The sequence below is a fragment of the Pleurodeles waltl genome, chromosome 1_1, assembly GCF_031143425.1.
Source record: "Pleurodeles waltl isolate 20211129_DDA chromosome 1_1, aPleWal1.hap1.20221129, whole genome shotgun sequence".
Lineage (NCBI taxonomy): Eukaryota > Metazoa > Chordata > Amphibia > Caudata > Salamandridae > Pleurodeles > Pleurodeles waltl.
In genome coordinates, this window is record NC_090436.1 from 893,830,463 (window position 1) to 893,854,512 (window position 24,050).

At 47.4% G+C, this 24,050-nt stretch overlaps 1 protein-coding gene across 1 annotated transcript in view; it reads right to left on the bottom strand.

Annotated features, from left to right (window-relative positions):
- Positions 1-21,140, bottom strand: part of PSAT1 (phosphoserine aminotransferase 1) — a 79,314-nt gene extending 58,174 nt beyond the window's left edge. The window contains exon 1 of the mRNA XM_069230069.1: positions 20,791-21,140. Coding sequence (XP_069086170.1) covers positions 20,791-20,850 — 60 coding nt within the window. The 5' untranslated portion in view covers positions 20,851-21,140. The remainder of the gene's footprint in view (positions 1-20,790) is intronic.
- Between the last annotated feature and the right edge of the window lie 2,910 nt (positions 21,141-24,050).

Here is a 24,050-nt window from a genome sequence, read left to right on the forward strand (position 1 = left end):
GCCAGAGCAGGGCTAAGGGGTTCCTGAACCGGTGTAGACTGGCTTATGCAGAAATGGGCACCAAATGTGCCCATGAAAGCATTTCCAGAGGCTGGGGAGGCTACTCCTCCCCTGCCTTCACACCATTTTCCAAAGGGAGAGGGTGTAACACCCTCTCTCAGAGGAAGTCCTTTGTTCTGCCATCCTGGGCCGGGCCTGGCTGGACCCCAGGAGGGCAGATGCCTGTCTGAGGGGTTGGCAGCAGCAGCAGCTGCAGTGAAACCCCGGGAAAGGCAGTTTGGCAGTACCAGGGTCTGTGCTACAGACCACTGGGATCATGGGATTGTGCCAACTATGCCAGGATGGTATAGAGGGGGCAATTCCATGATCATAGACATATTACATGGCCATATTCGGAGTTACCATTGTGAAGCTACATATAGGTAGTGACCTATATGTAGTGCACGCGTGTAATGGTGTCCCCGCACTCACAAAGTCCGGGGAATTGGCCCTGAACAATGTGGGGGCACCTTGGCTAGTGCCAGGGTGCCCTCACACTAAGTAACTTAGCACCCAACCTTTACCAGGTAAAGGTTAGACATATAGGTGACTTATAAGTTACTTAAGTGCAGTGTAAAATGGCTGTGAAATAACGTGGACGTTATTTCACTCAGGCTGCAGTGGCAGGCCTGTGTAGGAATTGTCAGAGCTCCCTATGGGTGGCAAAAGAAATGCTGCAGCCCATAGGGGTCTCCTGGAACCCCAATACCCTGGGTACCTCAGTACCATATACTAGGGAATTATAAGGGTGTTCCAGTAAGCCAATGTAAATTGGTGAAATTGGTCACTAGCCTGTTAGTGACAATTTGGAAAGAAATGAGAGAGCATAACCACTGAGGTTCTGATTAGCAGAGCCTCAGTGAGACAGTTAGTCACTACACAGGTAACACATTCAGGCACACATATGAGCACTGGGGCCCTGGCTGGCAGGGTCCCAGTGACACATACAACTAAAACAACATATATACAGTGAAAAATGGGGGTAACATGCCAGGCAAGATGGTACTTTCCTACACAACCCCCCCCCCCCCAAACGAAGGACAATAAGACTAGCCATGACCTGATGACTCTTCATTGTCTAAGTGGAAATATCTGGAGAGTCCATCTGCATTGGAGTGGCTACGCCCAGGTCTATGTTCCACTGTATAGTCCATTCCCTGTAGGGATATGGACCACCTCAATAATTTAGGATTTTCACCTTTCATTTGTTTTAGCCAAAGTAGAGGTTTGTGGTCTGTCTGAACAATGAAGTGAGTGCCAAACAGGTATGGCCTCAACTTCTTCAGAGCCCAGACCACAGCAAAGGCCTCCCTCTCTATGGCAGACCAACGCTTTTCTCTAGGGGTCAACCTCCTACTAATAAAAGCAACAAGTTGATCCTGGCCCTCAATTAAGTTGTGATAGGACTGCCCCTACTCCTAATTCAGATGCATCAGTTTGGACATAGAATTTTTTAGAGTAACAAGGGCTCTTCAGGACAGGTGCAGAGCACATGGCCTGCTTCAGCTCCTCAAAAGCTTTCTGACAGTTTGCTGTCCATAATACCTTTTTAGGCATTTTCTTGGATGTGAGGTCATTAAGAGGGGCTGCAATGGAGCCATAGTTCTTAATGAACCTCCTGTAATACCCAGTGAGGCCTAGGAAGGCTCTCTGAGTCTGAGTAGTAGGGGGAATCCAATCAATAATTGTTTGGATTTTCCCCTGAAGTGGTGCAATCTGTTCCCCACCAACAAGGTGTCCCAGATAAACCACCTTACCCTGCCCTATCTGGCACTTTGAAGCCTTGATAGTGAGGCCTGCCTTTTGCAGGGCCTCCAAAACTTTCCATAGGTGGACCAGGTGATCATCCCAGCTGGAGCTAAAGACAGCTATATCGTCCAAATATGCTGCACTGAAGGCTTCCAGCCCTTGCAGGACTGTGTTCACCAACCTCTGAAAAGTGGCAGGTGCATTTTTCAATCCAAAAGGCATTACAGTGAACTGGTAATGGCCTCCAATGGTTGAAAATGCAGTCTTAGGTTTAGCATCTTCTAACAATTTGATCTGCCAATACCCTGCAGTAAAATCAAAAGTGCTTAGATACTTGGCAGATGCCAGTGTATCTATGAGCTCATCTGCCCTGGGTATAGGGTGAGCATCAGTTTTGGTTACCTGGTTGAGACCTCTGTAGTCTACACAAAACCGCATTTCCTTCTTTCCATCTTTGGAATGGGGTTTTGGTACAAGTACCACAGGAGAAGCCCATGGACTTTCAGAGTGCTCAACCACTCCCAGTTCTAGCATTTTCTGCACTTCTTGCTTTATGCAGTCCCTGACATGGTCAGGCTGCCTATAGATCTTACTTTTGACAGGTAAACTGTCTCCAGTATCTATAGTGTGCTCACACCAAGAAGTGGTACCTGGCACAGTAGAGAAGAGTTCAGAAAAATGACCCAGGAGATTTATGCAATGGTCTTTCTGCTCAGCAGTAAGACAATCAGCCAAAACTACACCTTCCACAAGAGCATCTTGTTCTGTGGAAGAGAAGAGATCAGGTAGAGGATCACTGTCTTCTTCCTGTCCCTGATCAGTTGCCATGAGCAGGGTGAGATCAGCCCTGTCATAGTAGGGTTTCAGGCGATTGACATGGAGCACCCTAAGGGGACTCCTGGCAGTGCCTAAATCAACTAAATAGGTGACTTCACCCTTTTTCTCAACAATTGTGTGGGGTCCACTCCATTTATCTTGGAGTGCTCTTGGGGCCACAGGCTCCAAGACCCACACTTTCTGCCCTGGTTTGTACTGAACCAAAACAGCCTTCTGATCATGCCATTGCTTCTGGAGCTCTTGGCTGGCCTGAAGGTTTTTACTGGCCTTTTTCATATACTCAGCCATCCTTGATCTGAGGCCAAGTACATAATCCACAATATCTTGCTTTGGAGCTTTTAAAGGTTGTTCCCAACCCTCCTTGACAAGTATTAGTGGACCCCTAACAGGGTGACCAAAGAGGAGTTCAAAGGGGCTGAAGCCCACTCCTTTCTGGGGTACCTCCCTGTAGGCAAAAAGGAGGCATGGTAAGAGGATATCCCATCTCCTGCGGAGTTTTTCAGGGAGTCCCATAATCATGCCTTTGAGAGTTTTGTTAAATCTCTCCACCAGTCCATTAGTTTGTGGATGATAGGGTGTAGTGAACTTGTAAGTCACACCACACTCCTTCCACATGGCCTTTAAGTAAGCAGACATGAAATTGCTTCCCCTGTCTGATACTACTTCCTTTGGGAAGCCCACCCTGGAAAATATTCCCAGGAGGGCCTTTGCCACTGCAGGTGCTGTAGTGGTCCTTAAAGGAATTGCTTCAGGATATCTTGTGGCATGGTCCACTACCACCAAGATAAACCTATTGCCTGAAGCAGTAGGAGGGTCAAGGGGGCCAACTATGTCAACCCCTACCCTTTCAAAGGGAACCCCAACCACAGGCAGTGGAATAAGGGGTGCCTTTGGAGTGCCACCTGTCTTGCCACTGGCTTGACAGGTTTCACAGGATTTACAAAATTAATTTGTGTCCTCAGACATCCTAGGCCAATGAAACAGGGGAACAAGCCTGTCCCAAGTTTTCATTTGTCCCAGATGTCCAGCTAGGGGAATGTCATGGGCTAGAGTTAGGAGGAACTTTCTGTACTCCTGAGGAATCACTAACCTCCTGGCAGTTCCAGGTTTAGGATCCCTTGCTTCAGTGTACAAGAGGTTGTCCTTCCAGTAAACTCCGTGAGAGTCACTGACATCCCCATTAGCCTGTTTGACAGCTGGCTGTCTTAGACCCTCTAGTGTGGGACAGGTTTGCTGTGCCACACTCAGCTCCTCCCTGGCAGGCCCCCCTTCACCCAAAAGCTCAGCAGTGTCTGCTTCCAGCTCCTCTGGTGTAGGTTCTGCACAGGGTGGAAATTCTTCTTCCTCAGAAGTAGAATCCACTGTAGAGGGAGGGATAGTAGGAAGTGGTTTGCTTCTACTAGCCCTAGCTTTAGGGAGTACTTGGTCCATTGTTCCAGGATCCAAGCTTCCCTGTCCTTTTTGCTTTTTGGCCTGAGCCCTGGTTAAAGCAAAAATATGCCCTGGGATGCCCAGCATTGCTGCATGGGCCTCCAACTCCACATCTGACCAAGCTGATGTCTCCAAATCATTTCCTAGTAGACAGTCTACAGGTAAATCTGTGGCTACCACAACTTTCTTTGGACCAGTAACCCCCCCCCCCCCCCAGTTGAGATTTCCAACAGCCATGGGGTGGCTAAGTGTGTTGTTGTGAGCATTGGTTACTTGGTACTGGTGACCAAGTAGGTGTTGTTCAGGGTGGACCAGTTTTTCAATCACCATTGTGACACTGGCACCAGTGTCCCTGTAGGCCTGAACCTCAACACCATTTATTAGGGGTAGCTGCTTGTACTTATCCATATTAAGGGGACAAGCAACTAAGGTGGCTAAATCAATAGCCCCCTCAGAGACTAATATAGCCTCTGTGGTCTCCCTAACAAGACCAACCCCAACTAAGTTACCAATAGTGAGCCCAGCTACTCCCTTGGATTGGCTATTAGTAAGTTTGCTCCCACCACCACTGCTATTAGTAGGGACACTAGGTGTAGCAGTAGGGGTTGTAGTGGTAGGAGGCTTGGTGCTTTTCTTTGGACAACTGGGATCTGTTGTCCAATGGCCTTTTATTTTACATAAATAGCACCATGGTTTCTTTTCCTTGTTTTGATTATAAGAGGATTTGGGCCCACCACCCCCACCAGAGTGTTTTTGTGGGCCTGATGAAGACTCATTTTTAGATTTGTCCCCACCCTTGTCAGAAGACTTACCATCCTTCTTCTTGTTGCCATCTTGGTCACCCCCTGTATGAACTTTTCTGTTCACCCTTGTTCTGACCCATTTGTCTGCCTTCTTTCCCAATTCTTGGGGAGAGGTCAGATCAGAGTCCACCAAGTACTGGTGCAACAAATCAGACACACAATTATTAAGAATATGCTCTCTCAGGATCAAGTTATACAGGCTGTCATAATCAGTAACTTTACTGCCATGTAACCACCCCTCCAAGGCCTTCACTGAATGGTCAATGAAATCAACCCAGTCTTGTGAAGACTCCTTTTTGGTCTCTCTGAACTTTATCCTGTATTGTTCAGTGGTTAAGCCATAACCATCCAGGAGTGCATTCTTAAGAACTTTGTAATCATTAGCTTCATTTTCTTTCACAGTAAGGAGCCTATCCCTACCTTTTCCACTAAATGATAGCCATAGGATAGCAGCCCACTGCCTTTGAGGGACATCCTGTACAGCACAGGCCCTCTCAAGTGCAGCAAACCACTTGTTAATGTCATCCCCCTCCTTATAAGGGGGAACTATCTTGTGCAGATTCCTGGAATCATGCTCTTTTGCAGGATGACTATGGGGAATACTGCTGCTGCCACCATGGGTTTCTAAACCCAGTTTCTGTCTCTCCTTCTAAAGTCTGTCTCTCCAAATCCAGCTGTTGCTTTTTGAGCTTCAGTCTGGTTTGTTCCACTCTCAATCTATTGAGCTCCCTTTCTAACAATCTGTCATCGGGGTGGGTGGGAGGGACATTCCTAGACACAGAAGTATGATGAGAATGAACAGAAGGAGACCTGTCCCTTACAGAGGGCACCCTGACAGCTTGGCTGACAGTGTAATGTGAGAGCACACCATCTGTATGATGTGACTCCACCTCAGTACCAACTATGCTAGACTGTCTAGTAATGGGCAGGCTAAGAAGTTTCTTTCCTGAATCTTTTCCTGGGGGAGTCCCTGGATCAGATTGGGAACCATTAGCTACTTTTTCAACAGATGGGGCACTTTTAGCCTTATCTTGTTCTCTAAGCATGTTAAGTAACAATTCCAAGGAAGGATTCTTCCCTACACTCAAACCTCTCTCTATGCAGAGACTCCTTGCTCCTTTCCAGCTAAGGTGATCATATGCAAGTTTGGACAGATCAACATTTTGGCCTGTGCCAGACATTTTTAGAGAGAGTTAAAGTGATAGAAAAAGAGAAAAAAGTTTGTCAGAGCTTTTAGAAAGACAGAGAAAAAAAACTTTTTAAAACTTTTAGAAAGTTTAGAAGTACTTTTCAGCACTTTAGAAAAGAGTGAAAAGAGGAAATGCAAAACTTTTTAGTTATGTGTACACACACTGAACTTGTTTTGAATATTTTTCTCTTATGAAAAGTACAATGACAAGAGTGGTAAGTAGTCTCAAAGCACTTATCCCACCGCTGCACAACCAATGTAGGAGGCTGGACTGGCTTGTAGTGAGTACCTAGGGGTACTTGCACCTTGCACCAGGCCCAGTTATCCCTTATTAGTGTATAGGGTGTCTAGCAGCATAGGCTGATAGATAATGGTAGCTTAGCAGAGCAGCTTAGGCTGAACTAGGAGACGAGTGAAGCTCCTACAGTACCACTTAGTGTCATATGCACAATATCATAAGAAAACACAATACACAGATATACTAAAAATAAAGGTACTTTATTTTTATGACAATATGCCAAAAGTATCTCAGTGAGTACCCTCAGTATGAGGATAGCAAATATACACAAGATATATGTACACAATACCAAAATATGCAGAAATAGTATTAGAAAACAGTGCAAACAATGTATAGTTACAATAGGATGCAATGGAGACACATAGGGATAGGGGCAACACAAACCATATACTCCAAAAGTGGAATGCGAACCACGAATGGACCCCAAACCTATGTGACCTTGTAGAGGATCGCTGGGACTATTAGAAAATAGTAAGGGTTAGAAAAAATAGCCCACCCCAAGACCCTGAAAAGTGAGTGCAAAGTGCATAGACATAGAAGTCTTGATAGGGGAATTCTGCAGGAAAGACACAAACCAACAATGCAACAACGATGGATTTCCAGTCGAGAGTACCTGTGGAACAAGGGGACCAAGTCCAAAAGTCACAAGCAAGTCGGAGATGGGCAGATGCCCAGGAAATGCCAGCTGTGGGTGCAAAGATGCTGCTACTGGACAGTAGAAGCGTAGGTTTCTGTACGAACGACAAGGGCTAGAAACTTCCCCTTTGGAGGACAGATCCCTCACGCCGTGGAGAGTCGTGCAGAAGGGTTTTCCCGCCGAAAGACCGCCAACAAGCCTTGCTAGCTGCAAATCGTGCGGTAAGGGTTTTTGGATGCTGCTGTGGCCCAGGAGGGACCAGGATGTCGCAAATTGCGTCAGGAGACAGAGGGGACGTCGAGCAAGACAAGGAGCCCTCTCAGCAGCAGGTAGCACCCGGAGAAGTGCCAGAAACAGGCACTACGAGGATGCGTGAAACGGTGCTCACCCGAAGTTGCACAAAGGAGTCCCACGTCGCCGGAGACCAACTTAGAAAGTCGTGCAATGCAGGTTAGAGTGCTGTGGACCCGTGCTTGGCTGTGCACAAAGGATTTCCGCCGGAAGTGCACAGGGGCCGGAGTAGCTGCAAAAGTCGCGGTTCCCAGCAATGCAGTCTGGCGTGGGGAGGCAAGGACTTACCTCCACCAAACTTGGACTGAAGAGTCACTTGGACACAGTTGCTGGATTCGAGGGACCTCGCTCGTCGTGCTGAGAGGAGACCCAAGGGACCGGTGATGCAGTTCTTTGGTGCCTGCGGTTGCAGGGGGACGATTCCGTCGACCCACTGGAGATTTCTTCGGAGCTTCTAGTGCAGAGAGGAGGCAGACTACCCCCACAGCATGCACCACCAGGAAAACAGTCGAGAAGGCGGCAGGATCAGCGTTACAGAGTTGCAGTAGTCGTCTTTGCTACTATGTTGCAGTTTTGCAGGCTTCCAGCGCGGTCAGCAGTCGATTCCTTGGCAGAAGGTGAAGAGAGAGATGCAGAGGAACTCGGATGAGCTCTTGCATTCGTTATCTAAGGAATCCCAAGAGACAGAGACCCTAAATAGCCAGAAAAGAGGGTTTGGCTACCTAGGAGAGAGGATAGGCTAGCAACACCTGAAGGAGCCTATCAGGAGGAGTCTCTGACGTCACCTGATGGCACTGGCCACTCAGAGCAGTCCAGTGTGCCAGCAGCACCTCTGTTTCCAAGATGGCAGAGGTCTGGAGCACACTGGAGGAGCTCTGGGCACCTCCCAGGGGAGGTACAGGTCAGGGGAGTGGTCACTCCCCTTTCCTTTGTCCAGTTTCACGCCAGAGCAGGGCTAAGGGGTTCCTGAACCGGTGTAGACTGGCTTATGCAGAAATGGGCACCAAATGTGCCCATGAAAGCATTTCCAGAGGCTGGGGAGGCTACTCCTCCCCTGCCTTCACACCATTTTCCAAAGGGAGAGGGTGTAACACCCTCTCTCAGAGGAAGTCCTTTGTTCTGCCATCCTGGGCCGGGCCTGGCTGGACCCCAGGAGGGCAGATGCCTGTCTGAGGGGTTGGCAGCAGCAGCAGCTGCAGTGAAACCCCGGGAAAGGCAGTTTGGCAGTACCAGGGTCTGTGCTACAGACCACTGGGATCATGGGATTGTGCCAACTATGCCAGGATGGTATAGAGGGGGCAATTCCATGATCATAGACATATTACATGGCCATATTCGGAGTTACCATTGTGAAGCTACATATAGGTAGTGACCTATATGTAGTGCACGCGTGTAATGGTGTCCCCGCACTCACAAAGTCCGGGGAATTGGCCCTGAACAATGTGGGGGCACCTTGGCTAGTGCCAGGGTGCCCTCACACTAAGTAACTTAGCACCCAACCTTTACCAGGTAAAGGTTAGACATATAGGTGACTTATAAGTTACTTAAGTGCAGTGTAAAATGGCTGTGAAATAACGTGGACGTTATTTCACTCAGGCTGCAGTGGCAGGCCTGTGTAGGAATTGTCAGAGCTCCCTATGGGTGGCAAAAGAAATGCTGCAGCCCATAGGGGTCTCCTGGAACCCCAATACCCTGGGTACCTCAGTACCATATACTAGGGAATTATAAGGGTGTTCCAGTAAGCCAATGTAAATTGGTGAAATTGGTCACTAGCCTGTTAGTGACAATTTGGAAAGAAATGAGAGAGCATAACCACTGAGGTTCTGATTAGCAGAGCCTCAGTGAGACAGTTAGTCACTACACAGGTAACACATTCAGGCACACATATGAGCACTGGGGCCCTGGCTGGCAGGGTCCCAGTGACACATACAACTAAAACAACATATATACAGTGAAAAATGGGGGTAACATGCCAGGCAAGATGGTACTTTCCTACACAACCCCCCCCCCCCCAAACGAAGGACAATAAGACTAGCCATGACCTGATGACTCTTCATTGTCTAAGTGGAAATATCTGGAGAGTCCATCTGCATTGGAGTGGCTACGCCCAGGTCTATGTTCCACTGTATAGTCCATTCCCTGTAGGGATATGGACCACCTCAATAATTTAGGATTTTCACCTTTCATTTGTTTTAGCCAAAGTAGAGGTTTGTGGTCTGTCTGAACAATGAAGTGAGTGCCAAACAGGTATGGCCTCAACTTCTTCAGAGCCCAGACCACAGCAAAGGCCTCCCTCTCTATGGCAGACCAACGCTTTTCTCTAGGGGTCAACCTCCTACTAATAAAAGCAACAAGTTGATCCTGGCCCTCAATTAAGTTGTGATAGGACTGCCCCTACTCCTAATTCAGATGCATCAGTTTGGACATAGAATTTTTTAGAGTAACAAGGGCTCTTCAGGACAGGTGCAGAGCACATGGCCTGCTTCAGCTCCTCAAAAGCTTTCTGACAGTTTGCTGTCCATAATACCTTTTTAGGCATTTTCTTGGATGTGAGGTCATTAAGAGGGGCTGCAATGGAGCCATAGTTCTTAATGAACCTCCTGTAATACCCAGTGAGGCCTAGGAAGGCTCTCTGAGTCTGAGTAGTAGGGGGAATCCAATCAATAATTGTTTGGATTTTCCCCTGAAGTGGTGCAATCTGTTCCCCACCAACAAGGTGTCCCAGATAAACCACCTTACCCTGCCCTATCTGGCACTTTGAAGCCTTGATAGTGAGGCCTGCCTTTTGCAGGGCCTCCAAAACTTTCCATAGGTGGACCAGGTGATCATCCCAGCTGGAGCTAAAGACAGCTATATCGTCCAAATATGCTGCACTGAAGGCTTCCAGCCCTTGCAGGACTGTGTTCACCAACCTCTGAAAAGTGGCAGGTGCATTTTTCAATCCAAAAGGCATTACAGTGAACTGGTAATGGCCTCCAATGGTTGAAAATGCAGTCTTAGGTTTAGCATCTTCTAACAATTTGATCTGCCAATACCCTGCAGTAAAATCAAAAGTGCTTAGATACTTGGCAGATGCCAGTGTATCTATGAGCTCATCTGCCCTGGGTATAGGGTGAGCATCAGTTTTGGTTACCTGGTTGAGACCTCTGTAGTCTACACAAAACCGCATTTCCTTCTTTCCATCTTTGGAATGGGGTTTTGGTACAAGTACCACAGGAGAAGCCCATGGACTTTCAGAGTGCTCAACCACTCCCAGTTCTAGCATTTTCTGCACTTCTTGCTTTATGCAGTCCCTGACATGGTCAGGCTGCCTATAGATCTTACTTTTGACAGGTAAACTGTCTCCAGTATCTATAGTGTGCTCACACCAAGAAGTGGTACCTGGCACAGTAGAGAAGAGTTCAGAAAAATGACCCAGGAGATTTATGCAATGGTCTTTCTGCTCAGCAGTAAGACAATCAGCCAAAACTACACCTTCCACAAGAGCATCTTGTTCTGTGGAAGAGAAGAGATCAGGTAGAGGATCACTGTCTTCTTCCTGTCCCTGATCAGTTGCCATGAGCAGGGTGAGATCAGCCCTGTCATAGTAGGGTTTCAGGCGATTGACATGGAGCACCCTAAGGGGACTCCTGGCAGTGCCTAAATCAACTAAATAGGTGACTTCACCCTTTTTCTCAACAATTGTGTGGGGTCCACTCCATTTATCTTGGAGTGCTCTTGGGGCCACAGGCTCCAAGACCCACACTTTCTGCCCTGGTTTGTACTGAACCAAAACAGCCTTCTGATCATGCCATTGCTTCTGGAGCTCTTGGCTGGCCTGAAGGTTTTTACTGGCCTTTTTCATATACTCAGCCATCCTTGATCTGAGGCCAAGTACATAATCCACAATATCTTGCTTTGGAGCTTTTAAAGGTTGTTCCCAACCCTCCTTGACAAGTATTAGTGGACCCCTAACAGGGTGACCAAAGAGGAGTTCAAAGGGGCTGAAGCCCACTCCTTTCTGGGGTACCTCCCTGTAGGCAAAAAGGAGGCATGGTAAGAGGATATCCCATCTCCTGCGGAGTTTTTCAGGGAGTCCCATAATCATGCCTTTGAGAGTTTTGTTAAATCTCTCCACCAGTCCATTAGTTTGTGGATGATAGGGTGTAGTGAACTTGTAAGTCACACCACACTCCTTCCACATGGCCTTTAAGTAAGCAGACATGAAATTGCTTCCCCTGTCTGATACTACTTCCTTTGGGAAGCCCACCCTGGAAAATATTCCCAGGAGGGCCTTTGCCACTGCAGGTGCTGTAGTGGTCCTTAAAGGAATTGCTTCAGGATATCTTGTGGCATGGTCCACTACCACCAAGATAAACCTATTGCCTGAAGCAGTAGGAGGGTCAAGGGGGCCAACTATGTCAACCCCTACCCTTTCAAAGGGAACCCCAACCACAGGCAGTGGAATAAGGGGTGCCTTTGGAGTGCCACCTGTCTTGCCACTGGCTTGACAGGTTTCACAGGATTTACAAAATTAATTTGTGTACTCAGACATCCTAGGCCAATGAAACAGGGGAACAAGCCTGTCCCAAGTTTTCATTTGTCCCAGATGTCCAGCTAGGGGAATGTCATGGGCTAGAGTTAGGAGGAACTTTCTGTACTCCTGAGGAATCACTAACCTCCTGGCAGTTCCAGGTTTAGGATCCCTTGCTTCAGTGTACAAGAGGTTGTCCTTCCAGTAAACTCCGTGAGAGTCACTGACATCCCCATTAGCCTGTTTGACAGCTGGCTGTCTTAGACCCTCTAGTGTGGGACAGGTTTGCTGTGCCACACTCAGCTCCTCCCTGGCAGGCCCCCCTTCACCCAAAAGCTCAGCAGTGTCTGCTTCCAGCTCCTCTGGTGTAGGTTCTGCACAGGGTGGAAATTCTTCTTCCTCAGAAGTAGAATCCACTGTAGAGGGAGGGATAGTAGGAAGTGGTTTGCTTCTACTAGCCCTAGCTTTAGGGAGTACTTGGTCCATTGTTCCAGGATCCAAGCTTCCCTGTCCTTTTTGCTTTTTGGCCTGAGCCCTGGTTAAAGCAAAAATATGCCCTGGGATGCCCAGCATTGCTGCATGGGCTTCCAACTCCACATCTGACCAAGCTGATGTCTCCAAATCATTTCCTAGTAGACAGTCTACAGGTAAATCTGTGGCTACCACAACTTTCTTTGGACCAGTAACCCCCCCCCCCCCCCAGTTGAGATTTCCAACAGCCATGGGGTGGCTAAGTGTGTTGTTGTGAGCATTGGTTACTTGGTACTGGTGACCAAGTAGGTGTTGTTCAGGGTGGACCAGTTTTTCAATCACCATTGTGACACTGGCACCAGTGTCCCTGTAGGCCTGAACCTCAACACCATTTATTAGGGGTAGCTGCTTGTACTTATCCATATTAAGGGGACAAGCAACTAAGGTGGCTAAATCAATAGCCCCCTCAGAGACTAATATAGCCTCTGTGGTCTCCCTAACAAGACCAACCCCAACTAAGTTACCAATAGTGAGCCCAGCTACTCCCTTGGATTGGCTATTAGTAAGTTTGCTCCCACCACCACTGCTATTAGTAGGGACACTAGGTGTAGCAGTAGGGGTTGTAGTGGTAGGAGGCTTGGTGCTTTTCTTTGGACAACTGGGATCTGTTGTCCAATGGCCTTTTATTTTACATAAATAGCACCATGGTTTCTTTTCCTTGTTTTGATTATAAGAGGATTTGGGCCCACCACCCCCACCAGAGTGTTTTTGTGGGCCTGATGAAGACTCATTTTTAGATTTGTCCCCACCCTTGTCAGAAGACTTACCATCCTTCTTCTTGTTGCCATCTTGGTCACCCCCTGTATGAACTTTTCTGTTCACCCTTGTTCTGACCCATTTGTCTGCCTTCTTTCCCAATTCTTGGGGAGAGGTCAGATCAGAGTCCACCAAGTACTGGTGCAACAAATCAGACACACAATTATTAAGAATATGCTCTCTCAGGATCAAGTTATACAGGCTGTCATAATCAGTAACTTTACTGCCATGTAACCACCCCTCCAAGGCCTTCACTGAATGGTCAATGAAATCAACCCAGTCTTGTGAAGACTCCTTTTTGGTCTCTCTGAACTTTATCCTGTATTGTTCAGTGGTTAAGCCATAACCATCCAGGAGTGCATTCTTAAGAACTTTGTAATCATTAGCTTCATTTTCTTTCACAGTAAGGAGCCTATCCCTACCTTTTCCACTAAATGATAGCCATAGGATAGCAGCCCACTGCCTTTGAGGGACATCCTGTACAGCACAGGCCCTCTCAAGTGCAGCAAACCACTTGTTAATGTCATCCCCCTCCTTATAAGGGGGAACTATCTTGTGCAGATTCCTGGAATCATGCTCTTTTGCAGGATGACTATGGGGAATACTGCTGCTGCCACCATGGGTTTCTAAACCCAGTTTCTGTCTCTCCTTCTAAAGTCTGTCTCTCCAAATCCAGCTGTTGCTTTTTGAGCTTCAGTCTGGTTTGTTCCACTCTCAATCTATTGAGCTCCCTTTCTAACAATCTGTCATCGGGGTGGGTGGGAGGGACATTCCTAGACACAGAAGTATGATGAGAATGAACAGAAGGAGACCTGTCCCTTACAGAGGGCACCCTGACAGCTTGGCTGACAGTGTAATGTGAGAGCACACCATCTGTATGATGTGACTCCACCTCAGTACCAACTATGCTAGACTGTCTAGTAATGGGCAGGCTAAGAAGTTTCTTTCCTGAATCTTTTCCTGGGGGAGTCCCTGGATCAGATTGGGAACCATTAGCTACTTTTTCAACAGATGGGGCACTTTTAGCCTTATCTTGTTCTCTAAGCATGTTAAGTAACAATTCCAAGGAAGGATTCTTCCCTACACTCAAACCTCTCTCTATGCAGAGACTCCTTGCTCCTTTCCAGCTAAGGTGATCATATGCAAGTTTGGACAGATCAACATTTTGGCCTGTGCCAGACATTTTTAGAGAGAGTTAAAGTGATAGAAAAAGAGAAAAAAGTTTGTCAGAGCTTTTAGAAAGACAGAGAAAAAAAACTTTTTAAAACTTTTAGAAAGTTTAGAAGTACTTTTCAGCACTTTAGAAAAGAGTGAAAAGAGGAAATGCAAAACTTTTTAGTTATGTGTACACACACTGAACTTGTTTTGAATATTTTTCTCTTATGAAAAGTACAATGACAAGAGTGGTAAGTAGTCTCAAAGCACTTATCCCACCGCTGCACAACCAATGTAGGAGGCTGGACTGGCTTGTAGTGAGTACCTAGGGGTACTTGCACCTTGCACCAGGCCCAGTTATCCCTTATTAGTGTATAGGGTGTCTAGCAGCATAGGCTGATAGATAATGGTAGCTTAGCAGAGCAGCTTAGGCTGAACTAGGAGACGAGTGAAGCTCCTACAGTACCACTTAGTGTCATATGCACAATATCATAAGAAAACACAATACACAGATATACTAAAAATAAAGGTACTTTATTTTTATGACAATATGCCAAAAGTATCTCAGTGAGTACCCTCAGTATGAGGATAGCAAATATACACAAGATATATGTACACAATACCAAAATATGCAGAAATAGTATTAGAAAACAGTGCAAACAATGTATAGTTACAATAGGATGCAATGGAGACACATAGGGATAGGGGCAACACAAACCATATACTCCAAAAGTGGAATGCGAACCACGAATGGACCCCAAACCTATGTGACCTTGTAGAGGATCGCTGGGACTATTAGAAAATAGTAAGGGTTAGAAAAAATAGCCCACCCCAAGACCCTGAAAAGTGAGTGCAAAGTGCATAGACATAGAAGTCTTGATAGGGGAATTCTGCAGGAAAGACACAAACCAACAATGCAACAACGATGGATTTCCAGTCGAGAGTACCTGTGGAACAAGGGGACCAAGTCCAAAAGTCACAAGCAAGTCGGAGATGGGCAGATGCCCAGGAAATGCCAGCTGTGGGTGCAAAGATGCTGCTACTGGACAGTAGAAGCGTAGGTTTCTGTACGAACGACAAGGGCTAGAAACTTCCCCTTTGGAGGACAGATCCCTCACGCCGTGGAGAGTCGTGCAGAAGGGTTTTCCCGCCGAAAGACCGCCAACAAGCCTTGCTAGCTGCAAATCGTGCGGTAAGGGTTTTTGGATGCTGCTGTGGCCCAGGAGGGACCAGGATGTCGCAAATTGCGTCAGGAGACAGAGGGGACGTCGAGCAAGACAAGGAGCCCTCTCAGCAGCAGGTAGCACCCGGAGAAGTGCCAGAAACAGGCACTACGAGGATGCGTGAAACGGTGCTCACCCGAAGTTGCACAAAGGAGTCCCACGTCGCCGGAGACCAACTTAGAAAGTCGTGCAATGCAGGTTAGAGTGCTGTGGACCCGTGCTTGGCTGTGCACAAAGGATTTCCGCCGGAAGTGCACAGGGGCCGGAGTAGCTGCAAAAGTCGCGGTTCCCAGCAATGCAGTCTGGCGTGGGGAGGCAAGGACTTACCTCCACCAAACTTGGACTGAAGAGTCACTTGGACACAGTTGCTGGATTCGAGGGACCTCGCTCGTCGTGCTGAGAGGAGACCCAAGGGACCGGTGATGCAGTTCTTTGGTGCCTGCGGTTGCAGGGGGACGATTCCGTCGACCCACTGGAGATTTCTTCGGAGCTTCTAGTGCAGAGAGGAGGCAGACTACCCCCACAGCATGCACCACCAGGAAAACAGTCGAGAAGGCGGCAGGATCAGCGTTACAGAGTTGCAGTAGTCGTCTTTGCTACTATGTTGCAGTTTTGCAGGCTTCCAGCGCGGTCAGCAGTCGATTCCTTGGCAGAAGGTGAAGAGAGAGATGCAGAGGAACTCGGATGAGCTCTTGCATTCGTTATCTAAGGAATCCCAAGAGACAGAGACCCTAAATAGCCAGAAAAGAGGGTTTGGCTACCTAGGAGAGAGGATAGGCTAGCAACACCTGAAGGAGCCTATCAGGAGGAGTCTCTGACGTCACCTGATGGCACTGGCCACTCAGAGCAGTCCAGTGTGCCAGCAGCACCTCTGTTTCCAAGATGGCAGAGGTCTGGAGCACACTGGAGGAGCTCTGGGCACCTCCCAGGGGAGGTACAGGTCAGGGGAGTGGTCACTCCCCTTTCCTTTGTCCAGTTTCGCGCCAGAGCAGGGCTAAGGGGTTCCTGAACCGGTGTAGACTGGCTTATGCAGAAATGGGCACCAAAATATGCCCATGAAAGCATTTCCAGAGGCTGGGGGAGGCTACTCCTCCCCTGCCTTCACACTATTTTCCAAAGGGAGAGGGTGTAACACCCTCTCTCAGAGGAAGTCCTTTGTTCTGCCATCCTGGGCCAGGCCTGGCTGGACCCCAGGAGGGCAGATGCCTGTCTGAGGGGTTGGCAGCAGCAGCTGCAGTGAAACCCCGGGAAAGACAGTTTGGCAGTACCAGGGTCTGTGCTACAGACCACTGGGATCATGGGATTGTGCCAACTATGCCAGGATGGTATAGAGGGGGCAATTCCATGATCATAGACATATTACATGGCCATATTCGGAGTTACCATTGTGAAGCTACATATAGGTAGTGACCTATATGTAGTGCACGCGTGTAATGGTGTCCCCGCACTCACAAAGTCCGGGGAATTGGCCCTGAACAATGTGGGGGCGCCTTGGCTAGTGCCAGGGTGCCCTCACACTAAGTAACTTAGCACCCAACCTTTACCAGGTAAAGGTTAGACATATAGGTGACTTATAAGTTACTTAAGTGCAGTGTAAAATGGCTGTGAAATAAATTGGACGTTATTTCACTCAGGCTGCAGTGGCAGGCCTGTGTAGGAATTGTCAGAGCTCCCTATGGGTGGCAAAAGAAATGCTGCAGCCCATAGGGGTCTCCTGGAACCCCAATACCCTGGGTACCTCAGTACCATATACTAGGGAATTATAAGGGTGTTCCAGTAAGCCAATGTAAATTGGTGAAATTGGTCACTAGCCTGTTAGTGACAATTTGGAAAGAAATGAGAGAGCATAACCACTGAGGTTCTGATTAGCAGAGCCTCAGTGAGACAGTTAGTCACTACACAGGTAACACATTCAGGCACACTTATGAGCACTGGGGCCCTGGCTGGCAGGGTCCCAGTGACACATACAACTAAAACAACATATATACAGTGAAAAATGGGGGTAACATGCCAGGCAAGATGGTACTTTCCTACAGTGATAACATCCGTAAAGTTTTTGTTTCTTTTTTAAAGACAAAATTATGCAGTAATAATTTCACAAAATGTACCACATGTGCATAGTGGCCTTTTCTTGCCGCTTACTTTAGTCAGCGCCGCCTCATAATTTGGTCTACCCATGTTCCTTAATTCCAGTGGCCCTGCCATTATCTTATTCCACAGCCGCTATGTAATAATCCCTGTTTACAGTTCATGTTTTACTTCATTTTACATTTCCTAAGTGTTTTTGCTTCTTTCAAGAAGAGTCTATATCTGTATTCATGCAACACAGGATTATTGTAAATTGCATTCTTTGGCATGAGTTCACAGCAAGTGTCTGACTTCAGTTTGCACGTGGATTTTTATGACGGTGCAGGATTGAGAACTCTGAAGTTGAGGCAGAAGGCATTGCTGCTTTCTCAGGGCACCTGTCAGTGGGTCATAAAGATGTGTAGGCTATATGCAGCGATGGTCCATATGTGCAATTGGAAAGTGTGAGATATGCAGATGGAGGATTTCTGTAAAATAGTAAGTGTCTACCACAGGGAGAGACTACAGAAGAAAGTGATGTGAAGGGGAAAGCGTGAGTGTCTCAGACAACCCGAGGTACACTACACCTTCCACGGACCTTGTTATTATACAATTCACAATCCAATATGTTCAGAATTGAAATACTTCCAATTTAAATTCTCCACAACAAACCTGTTATTCATTTACCTACTACAGCTAACAAGCATTGGCAAAGCAAATAAATAGGTCTGTCTTGTTTGAGGTATATGTGGTGGGTACTTTAACATGTCTGGGTGTGGGGGGAAAGGAGAAAGAAAGAGAGATCAGGGACATATGCAATGTGAAGTACAGGATTTTCGTTTACATATTTTATCCCAAGCCCTTTATTATATGTGCCCAGTTCCAGCCTTAAGCATGGGCGCCAATATTCTGAGGGTCGCATGGAGCATCTTGCTCCTGCCTTGTCCCCGTCTGTTCATTTCTGTCTGATTTGCCAGTTTAAAGTGGTGTATCATTCTTCGACCGATGTTTTAAACACCCTTTTCGCCCCCTTCCTTGCTCTCTCTTCACCCCCGGACCCCTGCTGACACATCAACAAAACCATCATCTGCGTGAGGTAGCCAAGCTATCGTGATTTAGGTGAGCTGTGGGAGGTCTGGGGATGTTTGTGTTCAGAGGTCAGTAGCTGCTTACAAGTGAACACAAAAGGGAGCACGTGCTGCCTCATTTTATTCACTACTTCTACTGTCAGCGAAGGGGACAACTTTCTTTCCGCTGTCTTAGCAAAGGCCGGCTCTGCAAAGGCCACACCTCTGGGGCAGGATTCCTAATTACGCTTCTTTGGTCGCGACAGCCACCTTTTTTCATCCCACTTCAAGCAATTACTATAGGTCACGAAGACTGTTGGGCGCTACATATAAATAAATTAGCTGAATGACGATGACAATTCAAATACTGGCCGTCGAGGGTCAAATAAAAAATGCTTGGCCCTGAAGCATATGCATTTTATTAAAGAAATATTAGCATTTTTCAAGTTACCGTACATGAGACCGCCCAACTACAAATTGGTTACTAAGGGGAAAAATAGCACTGTATTCAAAAGATTAGAGGAAAATCAGTTTCAAACAACTGCAGATTGCAGAATTTTGCCTGAAAAGAATAAGAAAAAACCAAATGAAAATGCCAGGAGGTTCAAAAGGAGATGCAGTCAACATGCCATCCCCCAGTTTTCTCAGAAGCGCACCATGAGAAACCCATGGAATCTGAAACAGAATGGCTAAACAGAAGAGGGCATGCAGCCAGAACAATGCAAAGTTGCAGAGAAAAAGCTGACACTACAACATTGTCTCGTATTCCCTCGCGGGACACGCCCCTTTGCATCTCACTGGCTTAGAGCAGATTGCTGATGCAATGTCACGGATCACTGGGTTTGTTTCTCACCGTTCCGCTAGCAGCTGCCGGTGAGACAACCACACAAGTCCAGAAAAAAGTAAAATGTTCATACTCGGGCATTTAGGTTGCTCGGCCTGCAAATCACGGGTATGCTGTATAACAACTGAACTCGTGTTACGCTTTCGGTAGCGACAGACTGCCAGGAAAGGGAAAGTAGCCCGACTCTCTAGAATTACACCACAATCATAAAGACTGCGAAACACTCATACTTTCTTTACATGTGGCTCACATGCTGCTACCTCAGACTCTGGATCAACAGCGTTAAGAATCGTTAAACTACAGTAACCGTAGTAGTAATAATATCGTGCATCTCATTCTGCGGGTTTACCCCACTTCTGGCACCTGCTAGAAATCCAAACCACCTCTGATCGGTTTTGAATTTGGAGGACTGAGAGCGCAAACATCTCCCATCTTGGCTGCACTAGTCGAGGCCTGCAATCAACGTTGTTCAAGGTCTGTAAATGTACAGTTCCAAGGAAAGGAGTTTCCCCTAAGTATGCGACCTGCAGCTCCGGCTTCACATCGGAGGTCACCTCGGCCTGCAGCATCTTTACTTCGTAAAAGCAGCATTCGTTTGGCGGCTGCAACTTGCCACTCAGCTACAGGGTTTTGCGATGTATGGTAGACAGCATACATGTGAAGTTTCTGCAGGCAATGCCTGTGTAATATCGGCGGTAAAGGGCAATAAATACCGGCCCATCAGGTAAACAGACCCACACACTTACCTGTCAGACCAACCCTTCTACCACTGCCAGACTATCCTATAGGGCAGACCGACCGTGACCAGAACAGCTGATTTAAGAGGTACGTGAGAGTTTTTCGTTGTTGGAGGACGTTTATGGACTGATGAGCTGTTTTTAACCACTCAGTTTCCTAATATTACCAAACAGTGCCGGCAGCAAGGACAAATGCATGCAGTCGCCTACACCATCCGAAACACGTTTACAGCATGCCTCTACGAGTTTAAAACTGCCCCAATTTAAAAATGTATGCCGCTTTCCTCAGCTATCTGACTGGCTAAATGGGGACCCGGCCTATTTTCTGCCCCAGTCTGACCACTGGAAAGGGGGTAATTACATATATAAAAAGTTAAGTAGTGCTACTGTGCGCAACAATACACCTTGCTTCAGCCACATAAAGTATTAAGTCCCCCTTTGACTGTTTAAACGTCCACACCTTCCGGAGTTCTGCAGGTTATGCTACAAAGCTAAGAAAAACAATCCACGTCACATCAAAGGAAACACGGTCTACGTACATGGCACTTACACCGGAACACACCGGAGGACCGTTTAACACCGTTTACCTCCTAAATAAGGGGGAACGCGAGAGAACAACTTACAGATGCCGGGAGCTTGGCAGGACCAGCCCCAAAATTCAGAACCTGCTTCTTACTCTCCATGAGGAATGCAATGGTGCTGCAGGCGGAGAAGAGCCGCGGGAGCCTGTGCTGCTGGGTAGTGCTGGGACTGCAGTGGTGGCGTTTCAGGAGAGCTGCAGATGTTCACTGCTGCCAGGAGAGATGGTGCGCTGGGATGTTATCGCTGTGAAGCCAGTTCTGGCGGGCTGACTGATTTCTATAGTGTCTCACTGCAGAAGGATGAGTGATGGTGGAAGTGGGGTCAGGCCAGTCTACTTGCAGAGCGCGTATGTTTCTTCCCTGCGTCCTTCTGCAGCAGCGGCTCACGGTTCAGTCGCCCGGCACTAATAACTCTCTGCCGGCCCTGCCGCCATTGGTCCGTTTCACATGCAGCATATTATTGCCGTATAGGGATTGGTCGCAGCGCGATGACCGAGCCCTGTCATTGGTTGGGTCTGCACGAGCCAGGCGCGTGATCACCGCTTCAGTGCAAGGCTGAGTGGAGATTGCACCATCCAGCAACAAATCTCTACACGTGAGAGCGGCGGAGGGAAAAGGAGTTAGAGCTCAGCGAGCTGCACAGAGCATCAGTATAATGTTTCACGCTTCTTTCTTCCCATACCAGAGTCCTTCGTGGTGCGAAGTTCAAGCTATATAACACCTACCTATCGTGCAGGTTAAAAAGCAGTGATAGACACATTTACATAGCAGCAGTGTGGTTCCCTCATTATCATTTTGAGGTTGCTGTTAGCATCTTACTGTAGTTTTCGTAAATCAAAGAGTTATTTGAATACAGTACTTTTAACATTATGACATGTTGTGGCTGTTTACTTCTAACTAGGCCCACAACGGCCAGTGATCGCTAGAACTGTGCTGGGGTTGAACACCAGAGACATTGCTGAAAAATAACAAAACAGTCTGAAACTGAAACTATATTATTGGCTTATCAGTTTCAGGTAAATACATATGAAATGTAAGACACTCAGTATGAAATGCATTATCTTGTTTTACAGTTTCATTTGGTTAACACGTCCACTGAAGTCATCTCAGTGATTTATGCTTTCTCTTTACTTTACTGACAAACACAGCAGCCAATAAAAGTATAAACAATTCAAACTACAACTCCCATGAGCCCCAGTCCACCAATCATGGCTCTACACTGTCCATAAACAGCCTGAACGCTACAGTCCTTCCTATTTCTTTGCTGCTCCAGCAGCCAGTTAAGTGATGCGTCTCTTTTGCTTATTTGTATATTTCTATATTTGAGATGTGAGCGCACGCATATAGTAGTACGCTGGCGCGTTTTTATTCCCGAATTGTTACAGGGTCTCTGATTCCCTTATTTCTCATGCCGGTGTGGAGTGGGACCAAGCCGTAGTACGAGCTTGTACCGAGGAGGACGTTGTCCTCTCTCTCTGTCGTTGTCCACGCACGCGCGTTGAGCTGCATCGGAGATTCCGATCGGATTAACGCACGCGTTCGGAACAAATCTCTGTCACTCAGAGACGCATTACGGCTGCATTTCGCCCGACGGGGCTGCAAGAATACGGACAGGCACTGCCCTGGGGAACTTCTATAAGTATATATATATTTAAAGCAGGTGGCTCCCTCCACTCTCAAATTTTGCCGGCTCAGCAGCTTTTGAGCTGTTTTTCTTTAACACATATCACCTGCTTCAGGGGTGTTCCCCCCCCTTCCAACTCCTCCAGTCTTACAAATCTTACTATGGCGTACTACACCGATGGAGATGAGAAGTATCAAGAACTGCAAGAAATGCCTGTTGAGCATCAAATGGAGAAATGTCTTGTGGAGGCACTGGGGTACCATGTGCAAGACTCCGTGAACTGGGCACTTATTCAGGCCTCGAAACCTTTTACGAAGCCTTTGACTAATTTTGTGCGCAGGGAGTTTTTGGGCGAAGGCAGTCAGCAGCCTCGATTGCATTCTGGTGACTCTAGAGGGGCTTCAGGCCTCTCTCTACTACGTGCCGGAGGTTCTTCCTCGGCAGAGATATTGGCGCAGATGGCAGCCTCGGTGCTGCGCGATCACGAATATGGGGGTCCCACCCCTCAAGATGCTTCTTCCTCCTCGACCCAGGCAGGCTTTCATGAATCTTCCTCATCTAAGTCAGAGTCAGATAACTCGCAGGCGTATTCTCTTCCGCGTAAAAAACTGCGCAAAACACAACATTCCACGCCTGACATAAATGCCCCAGCTGGTAAAAATCTCTTGTTTTCCCCTGAAGACATTATGCATCCACGTTCCACTGACTGGGTCCCTTCAGAAGAGGTAGGCCACTACGTTCAGGATAGACTGCGCAAGAGTTTTGATAAAGACGTGCGCAACACCCTCAGGTCAGAATGCCCACGACCTTCTCTGTCTGATAAGTTGGCCAAGACGCCAGAGCTAGACCCCAGCATGGCTACTTTTTTGCGTAAATTTGCCAAAGACCCCAAGAAAGGTCTAGATCATGCCTGGCGGGGCTGCCAGGACAAATTATTGGACGTATCTGGCCCCTTAACTAAAATATTAGATCTTGCAGTTCAATCTAAGGAGACTAACATCCCGTTAGACCCTGAAGTGGTGTTGCAATGGATACAGAGAGCGATTTGTCTTTTAGGCAACGCAAATTGCGCCATGTCTACTGAACGTAGACGGTCTTTTCTTATCCGGCTGGACCCTAAGCTGGCTGAACTGGCAACGAATGAAGCAGGGCCTGCAGCCAATGGGTTGCTTTTTGGCGACAAATTCATAAAAAATTTGGGCAAATATGTTGCTACCTTCACAGCTTTGGACAAAGCCCAGTCCAACATCAAGAAGGTATTTAACAATGCATCCTCCTTTGGATGGACAATGTCTCTGTGGTCAGGTACATCAATCGATTGGGGGGGGACAAAATCACGACTCCTAAGGGAGATTGTGAAATAATTTTGGCATTTTTGTCTTCAACAGAAGATTTCAGTGATAGCAGAATACATTCCAGGTCGTATCAACACGACAGCGGATTGGAATTCACACTTCCTTCGGGATGGCAGCGACTGGAAACTCAGTTCGCAGATTTTTCAAACCCTTCAACTACAGTGGGGGAATTGTCAAGTAGATCTGTTTGCCTCCCGATTGAACCATCAAGTTCCATATTTTTTCAGTTGGGGACCGGATCCTCAAGCAATGGGGACAGATGCCTTCCTGCACAAGTGGCCGGAGGAGCTTCTTTATGCATTTCCTCCTTTCGCGATGATTCC